Raw genomic sequence first — 18,745 nt, 5'->3', positions numbered from 1 at the left:
TTTGCGCCGAGTCCTTGTTTGGAATCAGAATCAGAATCAGAACCGGTTTAGTTGCCAAGTAATTTTACAATTACAAGGAATGAGCTTTGGTTAACAGTGCAAAACAGACAAGATGTAACAGGCATTAAATAAATAAGGAGTGAAATCAGGGCAATTGTGGTTGGTGGTGCAAAGTGGCAAGTTGTGCAAAGTAGTGGAATAGGGAGGTTGGGGAAGTGTCAATGGGGGACCGTATTGATGAGGCACACTGCCGATGGGAAGAAACTGGTTTTGTGGCGGGTAGTTTTGGTCCTGATGGGCTGCAGCTTCCTGCCAGAGGGGAGTGGTTTGGAAAGTCGATGCCCTGGGTGAGAGGGGTCACCCAGGATCTTGCCTGTGCACCTGCGGGTCCCGGGGGCATACAAGTCCTGTAGAGAAGGTAGATTGCAGATAATCACTCTCTCTGCAGAGCGGATGGTACACTGTAGTCTGCCCTTGTCTCTGGCGGTGGCAGCAACATACCAGATGGCAATGGAGGAGGACTGAGGATTGACTCTGATGGAATCTGAAGAGCACCATCATCGTCTTTGGCAGGTTAATGGCCTAAGGAAGACATCCTGTTTGTTGATAGGCAAGGAACTCGGGTTCACTGGACTCTGGACGCCGAGGTGGCTGTTCGCGCCGCCATCGATCACTTTCTGGTTTCCTGTGTTGACGAGCAACCCGTTTGTGACCTACAACCCCAAACTCAAAACATTTGGCCATAAACAGATGGCATAAACCATGTAAGAGGCCTCTCTGAACTTCACCCTGAGGGAGACCTCCAAAGTCTGCGACGGCGCCTCCAAAAACATAAACGCCTGACTCCTCAGGGACCAGACAAGCTTCAGCCTGGGATCTGCATAGAGGGTGCCGACAGGGGAGACGCCTGTATGAAGGTGTCGTTGATGACCGCTCTGTTAGCAGTCGGTTGGTGGACAAGGAAGCTACCACAGCTTTGTTCACTCTTGATACATATGCCAGGTATTCGTGTCCAACCTGATCGCGCACTGGCAGAAGTGTACCTTCGACTGCCGAAGAGACGGAGTCGCTGGCTAGCGCTCAAACAATTCAATAAACCGCTCAATTCAATCAATACGAGAACCAGAAACATAAAGACACTGCACTTGAGGAAAGGAAAGGAAAAGAAAGGAAAGGAAAGGAAAGGAGGGGAGGATGTCATTTTTCTGGTTTTAATGCATCACTTTCTCCCATTCCAGAGTATATGTTCTCTTCCCCTGCAGCCTCATGGCGGTTCGGAGGAGTTTCAGCTCAGCATGTGACACTGCTCTCCCATTCTGGAGGATCTCGAACTGCTTTAAGAGGTAACTTTGAATCCCGGACTGCAGCAGGAGGAGGAGGAGCAAGCAGTTTCCTGCGCCGAATTTCATAAATCACGACAGCGTCAGATGTTTTCGTCGTGTTCAACAGGTAGTTATTTTCTTATTTGTCCTCTGACAAAAATAAATTTTGCATTAGGCTTCATATTTGCTCACACACACACATTTTGGTCCTGCTCTGCCGTGATAAGTGATTACAGACACAGTTCCAGCGTGGCGTTCCTCAGCGTTCGCGCCAAACTTCCCTCCAGAAGGGCAACGAAAGCCCGACGAAAGATTCACGGGTCTTCGGCCAAAACTCTTCTGTCCGCTTTCACGTGCGGGAGGCGCCCGCCCCGCAAGATTAAGTGTCCCCTGTAAAGAAAAATCAAATTCAGGAAAATTCCTTGAGGCCTCGGTGCAAACGCCAGCGCTGCGATCAATTCATCTTCCTTATTTTCGCAATGTTCTTACATTTTGTTCAGACATCCCATCAATTTTGGAAATTAAACCTTCCCACATGAGCGAACCCAGAGTTCCATGACAGGAGGAATTAGGAAAAACCCCAAAAAGGCATTTTAGAGTTCAGGGGCTGGAAAAGGCCTTTGTATTTTAATATTTTATTGCCAAAGGTTACATTTATTTGTGATTAATAGGTATTTTTTGGCATATATTTTTGAGGTCAGACGGTTAATATATCTATTGTCAAGTTCTCAAAAAAGCTGCAAATAACATTTTTTTTGGGCTAAATCAGCTCCTTATTTAAACTATGACTCAGTTTTTGTGTTTTTTGAAAGACCTGAAAAAATGACTACATATGACTATATATGCATAACAATTGAGGTCTCCAGTGCTCCCCCTAGTGGCTGAAATGGGTAACGCAGGCAGGGGCTTCCTCCACAATAACTTCCCATTTTTAGCCTCTGTTTTTGTCTGGAAACTTTAATTTCACGAGCAATTCGCATTCATTGTGCTTTTAATGTCATCTTCTCCATTACTACATGTTGTTCAAAAAAAGGGTTGGACCTCAGAAGGCCCGGCGTCACCGTCACAGAGCGGAACCTCGAATATTACCGCCAATATTACCCCGAACATGACCTCGAACGCCACCTGGGAGATAAAATCCCTCAGTCCCTTCTTGTCACACACTTGCTCAGCTAATCTATGCCCTCCCCCTCCTGCAGTTTTTGTTTTCACCGATAGCCAACTTGTTTCCATTTCCTCCCAACAAGATGACTTTTGATGATTGCGCGGTCAACTCCTCACGGCCTTGATGGATTTTACTAAACTCATTCACGCAACACACACCGTCACACACTCCGGGTGGGAGAGTAACTTCACCGCCCGTGTCATGAATTTTAATCACTTGACCTCGAAACTTCAACGTATCCCCGAAATTCTTATTTTTAGAAGTGACTTGCACTTGCTGTGCATTCATATTCGCGCAGATAGGCTTCCTCATATAACTTCAAGCGACTGGATCTTTTGATTCGCGATGACAATTTCTGCGTCGGGTGCCAGAAAGCGTCTCAGAAAACAAAGCTGTGAAATCGAACAGATTGCAGGAAAACCGAATCAAGAACAGATATGAGTATCGCCGTGATCGAGCGGATGAGGTCAAAACAACCCTAAAAACACGGCGGTGAACGCGCAGATAAGTCCTAGTCCACGGTCTTTTTTGCGTTTCTGGCAACAAACAGGAAGCCGTGGGCGATCGTTCGGGGCAGATGGCTTCACGAGGGGCGTTGTGCGACAAATGCGTGCTTAATTTCTGGCGCTGAGAACGCGTGTTTGCGTAATTTGGGGTCGTTAATCCTCCGACGCCATGTGATTTCACACAATCGCAATGTTGAGAGAGCGCTGGTGTTTGGACGGAGAGCTGCGGGCGTGTTAATGGACGAGCGCGCGGGAAAGTGCCGAGAGAGTTTTCTTTCCTTTTTTTTTTTTTCCGCGAAGGCAGATATGAACTCTAATATCCAACTTTCATCCAGGAAGAAGATTAATCGCGCATTCATCGAAACGAAACCCTCCCGATGAGTCACCCGTTGATAGCAGAAAACCACAGAGGCGAGGCGGGACGGCGGGGAGACAAAGGCCGATTCTACGGCCGGAGTTGTACGGTACACACTCCCGGCTTTGTCCGCGAACGTGACACGTCGACCACCTGACCCCCGGACGAGCTGAAAACACACATTAGGTTTTCACTCCTGCATTGTTTTCATGCCGCGGGGGGAAGAAATTCCAACGTGGGCGCGGGCGTTTTTCTCCCCTTGATTTTGATTGATTGCATTTGAGGAGCTGGAACGGACGTCGGTCGTCGGATCCAAGCAAACACAGACGGGTTCTCCGTGTTGCCGGATTTCACTGCGACCGATATAAATAGAGTGAAAATGAAACGGCAATATAAACAGCGTGACAAAAATAAATAGCGATGAATAAATAAATAACAAAAAACAGGCAGGATGTGCGCGGGCCGGGACGAACAAGGAGAGACGGCAGAGTTAGTGCACGACGTGAGTGGGTGAGGAAGCGAAAGGGGAAAGCCGGTAGAGATTGTGAAAACGGTACAGATACCTGGGCACTTTATTCGACAAACTTTTGAAGTTCTCCTCTAACGCAGAGGAGATCATCAGGAAATGTCTATGACGCCTTCATTGAGAATGTATTGACCTCCTTCACCCGCTGGTTTCATCCCATCCCCTGGATCGCACCGCCTTGGTCTGCTCCAAAATAATTGTCCGACCCCTCAGACCTCTCTCCCGCTTCAATGTCAGTTAAATATTAAAAAACAGCCAAAAAGATCCTGGCAGAGCGGTCCTGCGTGTTCGTCCCCTGAGCCGTCCAACTCCTCATTCCCATCACGCCTGCAAACCCATCACCACCACGCCAGACCCGCCGGTGTGATTAATGCTCTCATTATGTATTTATTACGTAAATGCAGTGTATATACAACTTGCACAATTTTAATAGGGATTTATAATTTTTTTGAAAATTAAAAGATATATAATATATTAAAAAAAGAGAAATATTTATATATTAATGTTTTTTGTTTTAAATATTTTTTATTTATGTATTAATATATATATACATTATATGAATACATTATTAATATATTTATATTTTCAATATTTTTAATATATTTTTTAAATTTTATTCTTGATGTTAACAAATTCAATGCCGCTACACCATGTGCCCCAATTGCCCCTCAGGGACAAATTCAGTTTTTCTTATTTTGATAAATAGTACCGATCCTCAACCCCCGGTCCCTGGAGTGGTACCCATCCGCGGATCATTTGGTTCTGGTCCGCAAAGAAAATCCGAAAAAAAAAAAAAAAAAAAAAAAAAAAAAGTTTTTTAGTTTTTCTTATTTATTTATATATTTTTATTACATATTATATTTTTTTATTAGACCTTCCGGGTCTTGTTTGGAAAAACGACAATTCCTGCCTTCACCTTACTACTGCACTTAATTTTACCTTATATAAAGTGTAATCTTTGTTTTCAGATTAAATGTGAACTTTATTATTTGCGCCTCTAAGTGCTCCATGAAACATTTTCATGCATAAAACGGGTCCCTGGCACAAAAAAAGTTGACATAAAGTCATTTTAGCGCCCCAAAAATGTGCTTGCAGCTTTTCCTCCCAGAAAAGTGAATGTAATACAACAATCCCAACAACACCAATGGAGATTATACATTAAATCATATAAATACGCAATTATTATGGGAAGATAAACCAGGTGATTTCACTGAAATCAAAAAGTTTGGGGAACTTTTTCTGGCACGAAAAGGGACGAGAACTTTTAATTCAATGATCAAGTTTATACCGCATATATACCGCATATTAAACACACACACACACAGCTGCTTTGTTTTCCATGTACGCACTGCACACTGTGTAACCGCGGATCAATAGTACTTTTCGAAAGTTTAAACCCACGTTACGGGTGATATCTCTAACACGGGAGGTGTAGGGGGGGGGGGGGGGGGGGGGTTCCACGCAGTTCCACGCGGATGCGTGTTATTGCGGGAGGGCGCGCAAAGAGGAGGAGGCGTTAAAACCCGCCCGTGTTTCCTCCTCCTCCTCCTTTTTCTGAGAGCGAGTGACGGTGTTTTCATTGGTCGGCTTCGTGTTGTTCGGAGTGGGAGGAGGAGGAGAGGAGGAAGAGGAGGAGGAGAGGAGGAAGAGGAGGAGGATTTCAGGAACGGGACGATCCGCGTTGCGCTCAAAGCGCAAAGACGCGCAAAGTGTTTGCGTGCAGAGCGGACCACACCTGCGGAGGATTATCGCTCCATCTCTCAACACCCACCTCTCCTCTTCCTCCTCCTCTTCCTCCCATCCCCCCCCTCCTAAAAAGCCTCCTCATCTTCTCCAGTCGAAATGCGGGTTCAACTTTCCCAGGGCATCTTCATCCTCTCCTGCCTGCCGCCGCTGCTGCTGCTGCAGCCGGTGAGTACTTTTTTTTATTTCTAGTATTTTGTTATGTTTGTTCTTCTCATAAACCTCCGCACGACCGTTGGAAGCGCAACAGTTGACCCCCCCCCCCCCCCCCCCCGCACTCCCGCGCGTAACACACACACACACACACACACTCACAGACTTGTCGCTGTCTGTGCGGCGCTGCGGCTTCCATATTATCATACAGGTTTAGGTTGTTTTATTTATTTATTTTTTCTACACTTTTAGACCAGTTTAAGATATACCTACTTTTCCTATTATTATTATTATTATTATTATTATTATTATTGTTGTTATTCCTGTTTTTGTCATTTTGTGGTCATTATTTCCGTCATTTATTATCAGATATTTTAGGTTGTTTTTTTCCACACTTTTAGACCAGTTTAAAATATAACTCCTTTATCTATCTCTAATTATTATTAATAATATTATTATTATTATTATTCCTATTTTTTTTATTGTTGGGCTATTTCTTCTGTCATTTATAATTAGATTTTTTTAGGTTGTTTTATTCCACACTTTTATACCAGTTTAACATATAACTACTTCTTCTATAAGAATAACAATTTTTATTACTATTATTATTTTTTTTTATTTTGTGGTCATTTTCCCGTCATTTATTATCAGATATTTTAGGTTGCCCCCCCCCCACTTTTAGACCAGTTTAAAATATAACTACTTTTCTATTATTATTATTATTATTCAATTTTTTTATCTTGTGGTCATTTTTTTTTCCTAATTTTTCTTATTTTTTTAAATAATTTTTAATCTAGCCAATATTTTACTAATGTCTTTTAAAGGAAAAAGAAAAAAAATCAGCAAAAACCTCCTTTGACTATTTTCCTCTCTTTATTTCATGCCGGCTGACATTCAGGGATTTTCAGGATGACTAACAGTTTGAGAATTTTTTTTTTCCTAAAGACACGTTCAACTCTGTTACGCAATATGGAACATGTAAACATTTTATTTGAAGAGCCAGTCCCGTCTGAATGTCCGGCTGCGATCAGCTGCCACCCGTGAGCCGGAGCCTGCTAATTATATCTGAACTTATTTAAAGGACGGGGATTTACGCTGAAACCCAATGAATTAAAGTTTACCGATTAATTTATGAATAAATAAATAAAATAGAAATATATTTGATTCGTGAGCCCTTACCGTCGGACCCGGCTCAGCGTCCCCTCCTGCACGAAGCAACCCCATCAATCAGCCGCCTCGGGCGAATCCGGCTTCCTATCTGCGTGTCAGACCAGAAATGTGTGTGTGTGTGAGTGTGTTTTCCGGTGACACTCATGCGTTTTTATGTCCTCTCTAATTCCTTTTCATGTCTAAGGTTAGAAGGTTAAGGTAAATTATCCGGTGATGCGGCCGGGCGCCATGGCAACAGCCTCCTTTTGTCCGTCTCCGCACATCCCGTCTCCCACGGAGAAGCGCATGTGCGACTCGTGCACGGATTCGTCCGAAGGCCGGAACCCTTAAGATACCGCAATGTTATTTTTAAGTGAGGAAGAAGCTTTAACCAGAAAAGAAGAGCAGAAGCGATGATGGCGACGGCGATGTTGGAATGCGGGAAGTTTCTCTCCGTGCCGACGGCCGCCGCCATCCATCACTGACAGCGTATCCTGTAATAATCGTCCGGAGGTGGGCGCCGGGCGCCCCGCTGAGGCAGCTCGCCGTGTTGCCAGAGGAACCAGATAAATCATACCCCAAACGAGGGGGTCGACTTGGGCTCATTTTGTGGCTAACAATAGCCACCGGACTGATTAATTCCCGCCGAGAGGAGACTCGACCGCCTAAGTAACCGCCGTAAATCTGCAATCCCGGGGATTCCCTCCGACGCAAACACGGGGTGTGAAAGTAAAAGAGCTAGCATTAGCTTGAGCCGCCAATGACGCCACTTTCCCGCTTACGGTTGCCCTTAGGTCTCACTCATACTCATGCTTCGTACGCAAACTAGGACGTCTGTTTTCGCTGGCTACCAGTTGCACTGGCTACCAGTAGTTGCCAGGATCAAGCACAAGGCCCTGACCCTGGCATTCAAAACCACCTCAGGAACAGGTCCAGCATCTCTGACCGAAATGATAAGACCTTATGTTCCCGACAGAGAGCTGCGTTCCTCTAATACACGGGTGGGCAATTATTTTGACTGGCGGGCCACATTTCTTATTTGATTTTTATATGCGGGCCACCTTGGTGTAAATTGTAATATGAACAAAATTAAAATTGCAATTTAAAAATGTTTAATTTTTTGACACTTAATTTTAACTTTAAAATCATTGATGATCATATACATGTATATACATGTACTGATATTATTTTGTATAAAATCATCCACACTAAATTAAACGAAAGGAAAAAATCAGGTGTTTGTAAATTCAATATTGATAAAAAATACTAAAAATATTCAAAGAAAATAGTTTGGCGGGCCGGATAAAAAAGCAAAACGGGCCGCATGTGGCCCGCGGGCCGTAAAATGCCCAGGTCTGCTCTAATACAAACCTATTAGCAGTACCTTTTGCTCGCTCTAAGCGATCTCAGGCAAAACTGTTCTCAGTTCTACTACCTCAGTGGTGGAACAAACTCCCAGAAGCAACAAGACTAGCATCATCTCTCTCAACCTTCAAGAAACAGGTAAAAACGTTTCTCTTTCAGGACTTTTTACTGCGCTGATGCCCCAGATCAGGTTGGCAGCAAGTTAGGCTATGCAGTGTGTGTGTGTGTGTGTGTGTACGTTTGTGTGTCTGTCCAAACAAAAAAAAAAAAAAAAAACAAACCCTCACTAACCCAAGCTTACTGTCCTGTATATTTCCTGTGCATCGTGTATTTGCAAGTGTATTTGCAGTCCCTATGTCCTCTATTGTAAGTCGCTTTGGATAAAAGCGTCTGCCAAATGCAATGTAATGTAATGTAACGTAATGTAATCGATGCCAACGTTGCTGTTGAGCAACGCGTCCACTAGAGGGCGGTGCAGAGTTCACTCACAGGTTCTATCACAAACACAGAGGAGCCGATGAGAAAGTGGAACTCGTAGGCGATTTCTTCTCCCAGATCAGACCCAAACCTTCTACATCTCTGTTCCGTTTGCCGGTTGCGCTTGAGCAGACAACGCAACGCTGCCCCCTATAACCTCCGATGGTACCGCTCCATTCGTCGTATTTGGCTACGCAAAAATGATGGAGAAGGCGTTCAAATCGCGAAGCTGGATTCTGACATTCTGACACGTGGGCGACGAACCTGACTTTAACCGCCTCCTCCGCAGGTGACCTCCTTGCAGCACCAGATGTGCGAGGTGAAGAAGGAGATAGACAAGGAGCGGGAGGCGTGCATGGCGCGGGTGGAGAACCGAACCACGGGTACGTGAGAGCGAGGCCTTCGGGGGCCTTCGGGGGCCTTCGGGGGCCTTCGGGGGCCTTCGGGGTCTCCGTGGCTTTTCATAATTTGCTCAATCGGCACGAGAGTTTTGACAGAGGTGACACAAGCGCCAAAAACAACAACTCCCCTCCCAGCGTTGAATTCTCCCTTGCATGGCTGAATGCTCCCTCCCACCTGGCGCCGCCAGACCCTTCAGTCTGTTTTTCCTTTTTTTTTTTTTCCAAAATAAACTCTCTAAATTATTTCAATGCTGTCATATCATTTTTACTAAATTTAAATTAAATACACTTTTTTTTTCCAGCCGGCTACCGTGGCAACGTACGCACACGTACACACCCAATTTGAAGTTGGAGAAAGTTGTGTCTCTGACGTTCAGATCTTCATCGCCGTTGAAATGTATTTTCTCCCGCCTCTTTCTGCTCCCCGAAAACCTTTTTTTTTTTAAATGTGTCAAAACTTTGAACTTGTTGGCAGAAACAGAAGAAAAGTATAGAATTTTAATTTTTCTTTAAATGTTCAAATACACTGAATGTCTATGATGTAATGAAATGCACATTTAGACTTTTTTTTTTAATTTAGATTTTAATCAAAATAAAAATTTTAAGAAGTTAATTGCAGGGATAATGGGGATAATGTCGCAATTAATGTATAAAAAAATATCATATAAATAGTAACTGTATTTAGTGTTGACAGCTATCTTAAGCTGATGAATAATTACACTAATAAATTAATAAATACATATTTTAGCGGGGGTAAGCATGACAGCAACGAGGTCCATGGTTTGATTCCTAAAGGGGGACAAAATTATGCTAAATTGTCCAAATGTGCAAATGAGAGAGTGAATGGTTTGCCTAATGCTGAGATTTCCACGTGCAGGATAACCAGTATAGATAATCAATGACAAATTAAATAACGAAGAGCTTATGAGCAGGTTGGATGTAATGTAGTAAGTAATGTAGTTGTCTCTAATATGAAGATTGAATATAGGACAAGTGTAATGTGATTATAGTAATCCATTACTCTTCCCCGGCGCAGATGTGAAGCGTATCGTGCGAATCAGGGTTGTCGTGGAAAAGTGATCCGCCGCATTCAAATAACAAGCGAAACAGGGACGGGGAACTGTTTTTGTTAGTCTCAGTGCCACCGGGGGTCACCGGCTGTTTAACGTCAGCTGACCCGGGCTCCCGTCGGCCGGCTGCCATGGTAACCCACGCCGCTCTGCCTTCACCCGACGCGTCCTCGATACCGGAATCGATTCCCGACGGCGCTTTTTGAAACATGCATGCAAACGGGCTTTTGTTTTTTTTTCGCAGGCTGCAGCGGGATGTGGGACAAGATCGCCTGCTGGCCCAACGCCGAGGTGGGAGAGGTGGTCACCATCCCCTGCCCCAAGTTCCTCTTCTCCGCCGGGGAAGAATCCAAACGTAAGCGCCGGGTTTAAAAACTTTATTCATCGCCCGCTTGCTTCGCCCCACATCCGTACCGCTGATTCATAAATGTTGAATTCTTTATCGTCTGCTCTCTTCCCGTCATGTCGGACTGAGAGCCTCGAGTTTGTATTCCGCTTTGTCACTTAACAGGTGCCATTTTTTGGAGGTGAGGGTTTTAGGGAGGCAGGCGTGCTACGTCGCGTTCTCTGATTGGTTTATCATTGCAAGCGAAAGAGGACACTACATAATTTGTTATCGAACGTTGTCTGACGTTGCAACCGGTATTCAACCAAGGCCCGACTTTAATACGACGTCCTTGTGTCAGACGGGAACGGTCTGACAATCCATCAAGCGGAGCGGCTTTGTCACTTACAAACTGAAACATTTTGAGCGCAGTGTACTCTATAAAATTGGTTCGAAGTCAGTAAGCACAAGAATTCATGCATAAGCTGCACGGTCGACGTTTGAGGAAATGCAAGGATTTGAAGTTCGCCTTACGGTGTGAAAAATACAGTATGCAGTATATGAGTATGATACAGACAATAATATACAAGTATATCACCGCATATGCAGTCAATCTGCATTAAATGCGGATACGCCTGCTAACAATCAGATCTCTTTCACATAGAAACCAGTTACAACATGCAGATCATTTTAAAGATTTGACAGAAACGTGTGTTTTTATGAGAAGGCGAAGTTAACTTTGTAGAAATAACAAAGCCGTGCGCTAACTTTTTCTAGAATTTTTTTTTTTTTTTTTCTAAATTACCCTTTTGCACTCAGGCTTTTGCTCCGCTTCTTTTCAATCCGTCTCCGGCGTCATCGTGTTTTTATTCTATTTTCTTTCAAACAGAGATAAAGGTTAAAGCCGCCCCGCTCCATATTGTGATGAGTCCGCTCCATGAATGATGCAAAGCAGAAGGACAAACAGATCCTGTCGCTCGGGCGTTTTTGATTTTTTTTTTTTGCAGCTTCCGTTTAAAACGCACATTTTATTTTTTTTGTTTTAAAGCAGAAACAGGCGCTGATGGCAGGTTGTGGGTTGCGCACGTGGGTTAGTTACGGTTAGCCCTCATATTCATTCCCAGCCGAGCTGCTCAGGAGTTTAAGTGGCCTTCTGGTAATTGGATGCTCACTGATTTGAACCGAAGCATCTGGGAGTGAAGTGACTTTGAGAAGAACACCGAGGAACATTTCACACCATATGAAAGAAAAAAATTATCCATCAGAATCTGAATACTTGGATCCCCCAGGGGAAATTAGCTTTTTGTTGAAAGCAGCTCCTGACACAGCGTAAAGTGGGGAAAGAATCAAAATAGAATTTATTCTTTATAAAAATAAAGAATAAAATAGCAAATGATAAAAATGAAAAATAAAATTTCTATCTCTGGTGTCTATTTTATCCGTGTTGGTCTCAGCCCATTCACATCCTGCTTATTTTTTTTTACTTTTGTTCTCTATCCCTGTTGTTGTCGTTTTGGTTGTCTATTTTTTTTCCCATTCTGTTGTCCATTCTTATCCTTGGTGTTGTTGTTGTCAATAATCAAATTTCCTTCTAATTGTCTCTCTATTTTTATTTATCTACAATATAATTTTCACTGCTGTGACACAAGAATTTCCCCAATGGAGATCAATAGTTTGATTTATCTTATCTTATCTTATCTTATCTTATCTTATCTTATCTTATCTTATCTTATCTTATCTTATCTTATCTTAAAAACGGCAAAGATTGAAATAATAAGAATAAAGTCAAAGTTGTGTTAAAAAAATGTATGTATATATTTATATACACATATATGTTTGTATATATGTATATGTACAGATGTAAAATAAAATGATAAAATAGTGAATAATAAAAATAAAAATTAAAAACGGTCAAGATCAAAATAAGTAAATAAAATAAAGTTTTTAAACTGTAACATTTCATTCAACTAATTAATTAAACAATTAATTAATGAATTAATATGACAAAAATTAATCTATGTTTAATCACCATTAATCTATGTTATATATGTAATCTATTTAGGCATTCTTGGCCTGAGCTTTGAGCCATGTCGGTATCTGCCGCCTCTTCAAGCGTGTTCTCAGACCGAGTGTCTCTCGCGGCGCTCGTAGTGGCGGCGCTAATGACTGTCACATACTCGAGATAATCCAAAGACTTAATTATGAGCGTTTCGGAAAGGAAATAGTTCCTCATCAAAACCGCTGACATTAAAAGGCTGATGAGCCGTGATTTCTGGAAATATCTTTTTTTTTTTTTTTTCTTGCCCCTCATTTCAGTCTCAAAGGGAGCGGCTGGTATGGCCTTTATCTCCGACACTCACAATGAGAGATAAATTATATTTTTCTGTTTCATGTGGAACACGAAGATGTGTTTTGAGGATTTTGAGCCTTCGCGTTGCCCCACCAGCCCCTCCGGGGAGCGCGACGCTTCCGCCTTCCCCGTTACATCGGAGTAAACAGGAAAAACTGAAAGCACGACAACAACGACACGGGATCATAAAAAGATAAACACCTCCTCCCGAACTACCGCTAATCAAAGAGGCCTCCTGTTTATTTACCCGCTTTTCTTCTGCGAGCTGCCTTGCACAGGGGAGTTGAGCTAATTACATGCAAGCGGGGACTATGCAGATTTCATAAGCCGGAGTCGCACGAATCCCCGTCTGATTTTTGCGTATATTACAATTTGTCGTTAATTATCGCGCCGGATTTCCCCGGTGCAATGACGCCGCGAGAGGTGACACGGTTGTTGATTTGCTCTCGACATTCTGACAGATCGCAGCGGCGGCGGCAGGGATCCGCGAGAAGTGATTGCGTACGGAAAGTGAAGTAGCTTTGAGCGAGATGACGGTTTTGCTTGAGTTATCTCGCTCGTGCGACGTACGGAAGCGCTCTGTTTCTAAAAGACGGTGGATTTTTTACTATGTGGAAGAAAATTTGGGGACACCGAGTGCAAATGCTAGAGTTCTGGAACAGGGGGGTGACTTTCGGTAAACATACGATTTTGGGATGTTTTTAGGTTGCTTTTTTTAAACCTTTGCCTAATCAAGATTCCAGGGTTGTTAACTTGATGGACAAGCAGAGATGTGAGACAACCCACTTAGGCTAGAAAGTTATGCTAGGAAGCTTGACGTCTCTGGATAGCTCGATTAGCGACGCTGTTTAGCATCGCCGGTACATTGAGGCGCACAGCTATGGAGCCTGGTTAGCTTAGTAGCTAAACCAAAACAATAGATAGTGACTTTGAATGCATTGTTAGCTAACAATGCTAATTTACACTGTTCCAAAAAATAAAGGGAACACTAAAATAAAGCATCCCGGATCTGAACGAATGAAATATTCTTATTATTATTTCACAGAAGTGCGATAGACTTGGAGTTACATTGTGTTGTTTAAGTGTTCCCTTTATTTTTTTTGAGCAGTATATATAGTTTGCTAGCTGAGGCTCTGCGTGCTTCATAGTCAACTGATGTCACGGCTTATATTTTTGAATGTTTCTTATCCTGGAAATTCGACGCTTTGCTGTGTCTTGCACCGAAAGCGTGCATCAGCCCCGGGAAAGAAAATCTTTGCTTCCGGAAATACCGACGCGTTCGGCCAGAGGCGGTGCCCGAATCCCAGCCGAATCGAAATTAGCTTGTTAGTTGTTCTGCGAATGACGCTGTCAGATCGCCGCTGACATTTATTGACCTCGAGAGCTCAAATCAAAACCGTGGATCTTTGAGAAGCGATAAAAACTCTGCTACATTTACACTTGAAGGACAAGGGAGTTCACTTCCTCATAATCAACCGTCCACCTGCATATGACGAGTGGCTTATTCATCAGCGTGAGAAATGCTTTTTGCAGCAAAGACAGGTTTCCTGGGGAGCAGTGATCTGACCCAGATGGGAGATGGTGTGATCTGAGAGGGGAGAAAATGTGGAAAGACTGAGGCAACAGATGAAGGATTGCATGTTTTGTAGGCTCGGAGTGGTTATAACTCAAAGGTGCGCGGGATCAAGCGGCAACCGGGATAAACCAGAGGGGTCCCGAAAAGAAAGTGGAGGGGATTATAAGTAACCTGGGTTCCAGTGATAAATTATACAGCGCATCAACAAATCAGCGCTGCAGAACCCCGTGCATGTTCACGCCGTTGTTACTTTCCAGTCGGCATTTCCCGAGTCGTTCATTTCGTCCCCAAAGCGCGTTACGAAAACTCGGCGCCAAGGAGATTCAAGGGCCGCGTCGTAAATTGAGTCCAGATAGAGTTTGCCATCCTCGTGAACTCTTTATCTTGTGGGTCGAACACAAACAAGCAGTCATTCATCTCTTTTAATAACACGGTGACTCGCCCTTTCCTCCTTCCAAACGCCGAACGCCGCCTTCGAATTCGTCACATCCGCGCTATTATAAACACTCAATAGAATCCTATAATTAGGTAGAATAAAGCTGTCGTTCTTTGGCGCTGGCAGAAACGCAAAGATTGGGATAACCAAAAAAAAATCAAAACGATGACGGGGTGATTAAGCCGCTCGAGTTCCCCGTGTTGTCGAGCACGACGCCGAAAAAATCCTTGCGGTCATGTTTTGGGGGGGGGGATGATGAAAGCATTCTTCTGGCAGTCCCTCAAACAGCCCAAATCCAGCGGTGGCACGGCCTGAAACAGCAGGGGCTTATCGTCGCTTTTGTGTCTTGTCATGCTGTTTGAGGAAGCTAAGCCTCCGTCTTCGCCGCAATACGCCGCTCAGGTATTTGCGAACTGACCGTTTTCTCATGCCAAACACATTTTTAAGACTCTGGATTGTTGGTCATTTCCCAACCCCGGGTTTGATTTGATAGCGACCGTGGAGCGATACGGTTGGGAAATGCGAGGAATGTCCTACATTCGGATTTCTACAGCTGCATTCAGCGGGGGATTAATGTGACACCCGACACACGCAGATTTCTTTATTTTATTTTTTTTGGAGGGGATGAGGAAACGCGACAAATACACATTACACAACAAAAGGACGTCAAGCGGCGCTTCTGTCTCCTGGCGACAGGATTAGATACGGCACTTCAATGTTTCCATGCAGAGAGTACGACTTCTTCGTTACCTTCTCTTCAAGTGCCCTTTCCCTGCACTTGTATGCTTCTGAGCACGAAAAAGCACCTTGTACATTTTTGTGTTTCAACATGGACAAAATATGTCCATCTGCAGAATGTTTTCTATGTTTTAGCGCCGATGTCGTGCTGCGCGTCCTAGCCGGCATGCTAACACGAACCTCCTCCCCGCACGCTGACGATATCGTGATTAGTTAAGTGATGCACATTTTCTGAAATGATCCTTTCGACATGAGTTATGGACTCCACTGGAAGAAAGATGAGGTTAAAAAAAAAACAACAACTTTAATTTAAATAATGCTTGATATAATGCTTGATATAATAGATAAAATCAAAACAAATTGTGCATATCTACTTTAGATGGACAGAGCGCCTGTAAGTGATTTTAGAAACCAGAAATGCTGTCTTATAGACCTGAGCAGGTGGTGTTGGGGGTCACATAATAGAATTATAAATATTGTGACACACTTGACATCTTGAGCCGACTGTCAGCGAGCTTTTGAAAAGAAACATCAGACGCGGCTCCCTTAGCGCTGAGCCATAGCTCTTCAGGGCTCAGACATAAACCGAAGTCACGGCAGTCTCACGACTGGCAACTTGGCTCCGACTCCACGAAAACATACATACCGTTAAAATTGTCAGCCTGGTTTCCTGCTGGAAAAAAAGGAAAAAAAAAAAAAGAAAGAAAAACCTCACAACTCTTCCAACGCCTTTGTCATTTCTTGTCGATTTATTTGTTGGCGTAAAGCTATAGTGGAATGTTAGTGAAGAACACTGATGGAACCATTTGGGACTTCAAACCCAAAGCTTTGGAGTTTTTTTCGAGAAAAAATGCAAAACCCCAGTTGTGTCTTGGCCACACGTCTACATGAAGACGGCGTTTGCAGCGCCTGGAAGTGGAAGAATACGAAAACGTGGAAAGATTTGAAAATGCAACACTTTTAGAACTAAGGTTGCAGGCAGTCGCCATGCAGGGAACAATAGCTGACTCCAGAGTACTCCAGAGTACTCCAGAGTACTCAAGAGTATTTCCACTGGCGTGACTCCCAGTCTGCATTCTCCTTGAAATTAGTCACTTGGGAGTTTAGGGGCCACTCCAAACAATAATCGGCCTTATCGTTGCTCCAATGGTCGTCATTATTGATGTTTACGCTCACTAAAGTACCCACGAGTTTTAGTTCATCACAAAATCGCGATGCCCCTACTGGCCAGACACATGTACTGCAGGGATGCTGGTGTTTCCCACAACTTCGGTATTCGCCGCGGTCGTTTTTAAAATTGGAAATTGAAATCAAAACGGGACGACGTTGTGTAAACGGAGGCCTCAGGCCAGTGGGCCCCAAACTACGGCCCGGGGGCCGGATACGGCCCGCCTCCACATTTTGCCCGGCCCCTGAATAATAAGATAAGATAAGATAAGAACAACTTTATTTATCCCGAAGGAAATTGTTTTGCCAGAGTTTGAAGTAAAACATAACAATAATAGATAATAGTAGGAAGGAGGGAGAATAAGAAATACAATAAAATATAAAGTGTCAAAGTTAAGGCTATCAAGTGTTTTAAGGTCTTAAAAAGTACAAAGATTTGAATATTCCCTTCAACTGAAGGAAGAGGAATTAAAAAGTCTGATAGCCTCAGGTAGGAAAGACCTCCTGCGGCGTTCAGTGGAGCTCCTTGGTGGTATCAATACCAGAGATGCATATGAGTTTATAATCAAAATGCAAATAATTATACAATCTACTTGGATAAAATCCGTTCTACAGCCATACTGGTAGTGAAATGTGTTGTGTTGGTAGGTGTTGGTATCAGTTGGGTTTCATAGCCTGCTTGCTTTCTGGTTTTCAGAGTAAATTTGATACGAGAGAGCTGCAAACAGTTGTGTCTACAAGGAAGTTAATGTTCCTTGGTCTGTTTTTCTGTGTAAACTTGAAAAGGGTTAGAATTTATTTCATAAATAGTGTTATTTATTTCATTAATAATGTTATTATTTATTTTCAGTTTTTTTTTTTCCTTTCAAGATCCCAGAAAGGGTTAATTTTTGGTTATGTGCGTCTTTCGAGGAAACAATACATTTTTACAATTAGACATCTCTGCGATCGTCACACTTTTTGTTACAAACAGAAAAGGGAAAAGTTATTTGGCCCTCGCAGGAAAATGAGACTCACCTTTTCCCTCCAAAGTCCCCGACGCTCAACAACGTACCCATGAGTTTAAGTTAATCGTAAAATTAACCTCCTCCTACCGGCCAGGTATGTTCACCGCAGAGCCCTGGTGTTTCCCGCGACTCCGGTTTCTCCAGGGATCGTTTTAAAAAATCAAATTTGAAAGCGAAATGGGAGGTTGTTGTGTAAATGGAGGCCGAAGGCACGAGACACAAACCGACCAACTGCTATTGCCTTATCGGCATCCTGACAATGTTGTCAACAGATTCACTAGAAAACAGTTTTTTCTTTTCGATTTCTGCTCCTGCAGCTTTTCTTGAGTCTTCGGCGCCTTCGTCAACCTTTTTTTTTTTTGTGCAAAAGCAGGGGAAAAAAAATTGGACGAGGGTTTCTCGACTATTTTTGACAAACGCAAACGGTATGCAGGACGCGGCGCCCGGACGGAGCCTTTTTCCTAAACGTGGCGCTCGTATTTAAACGCCTTGCAACCCCTCCCCCAAATATAGCCTGTGAGAGCTTTGAGAAATGTTGAGTGTCATTTTGTTGACACATGTTGGAAGCCCTCATTGTTTTTCAACCGTCAGGCTGTTTCTGTGATCGACCTCCAAACCCCTGCCCAACACACACACACACACACACTCACACACATTCCTTCCTTAAGGCTGTCAGACGCAGATCATAAAATTCTCAGTGACAAAATCAAGCCCTTTTAGCAGATGTATTTCGCCTTGTTTCAATAACCTACTTGCTGATTGGTCAATCCTTCCTGCACACACACTTGAAACATTTGAATTTACGTTTTTAAGCTTTGGACGTGAACATTGACCTCTGCTGTGGGCGGCGTCGTCCTGTCCCTGCATGTCGGAGATGAACTTGTCTTGTTTGCTCGTCCCGTTCATGGCAGCGC

The 18,745-nt window shown here is 43.4% G+C and overlaps 1 protein-coding gene across 2 annotated transcripts in view; it reads left to right on the top strand.

Moving 5' to 3' along the window:
• Positions 1-5,594: 5,594 nt before the first annotated feature.
• Positions 5,595-18,745, top strand: part of LOC147219288 (vasoactive intestinal polypeptide receptor-like) — a 35,680-nt gene continuing 22,529 nt past the window's right edge. Inside the window, exons 1-3 of one of the 2 annotated variants that reach the window (XM_086172919.1) lie at positions 5,595-5,785; positions 9,051-9,144; positions 10,477-10,587. In XM_086172919.1, the coding sequence (XP_086029045.1) occupies positions 5,717-5,785; positions 9,051-9,144; positions 10,477-10,587 (274 nt within the window). In that variant the 5' untranslated portion in view covers positions 5,595-5,716. The remainder of the gene's footprint in view (positions 5,786-9,050; positions 9,145-10,476; positions 10,588-18,745) is intronic. The other variant, XM_086172920.1, reaches the window with a different exon arrangement.

This window comes from Fistularia commersonii, chromosome 25 (genome assembly GCF_037954325.1).
Source record: "Fistularia commersonii isolate RoL2024-O1a breed Wild chromosome 25, RoL_Fcom_v1.0, whole genome shotgun sequence".
In the NCBI taxonomy this organism is placed as follows: domain Eukaryota; kingdom Metazoa; phylum Chordata; class Actinopteri; order Syngnathiformes; family Fistulariidae; genus Fistularia; species Fistularia commersonii.
Note: the sequence above shows the minus strand (reverse complement) of the source record. Positions and strands in the feature narration are given on the sequence as shown.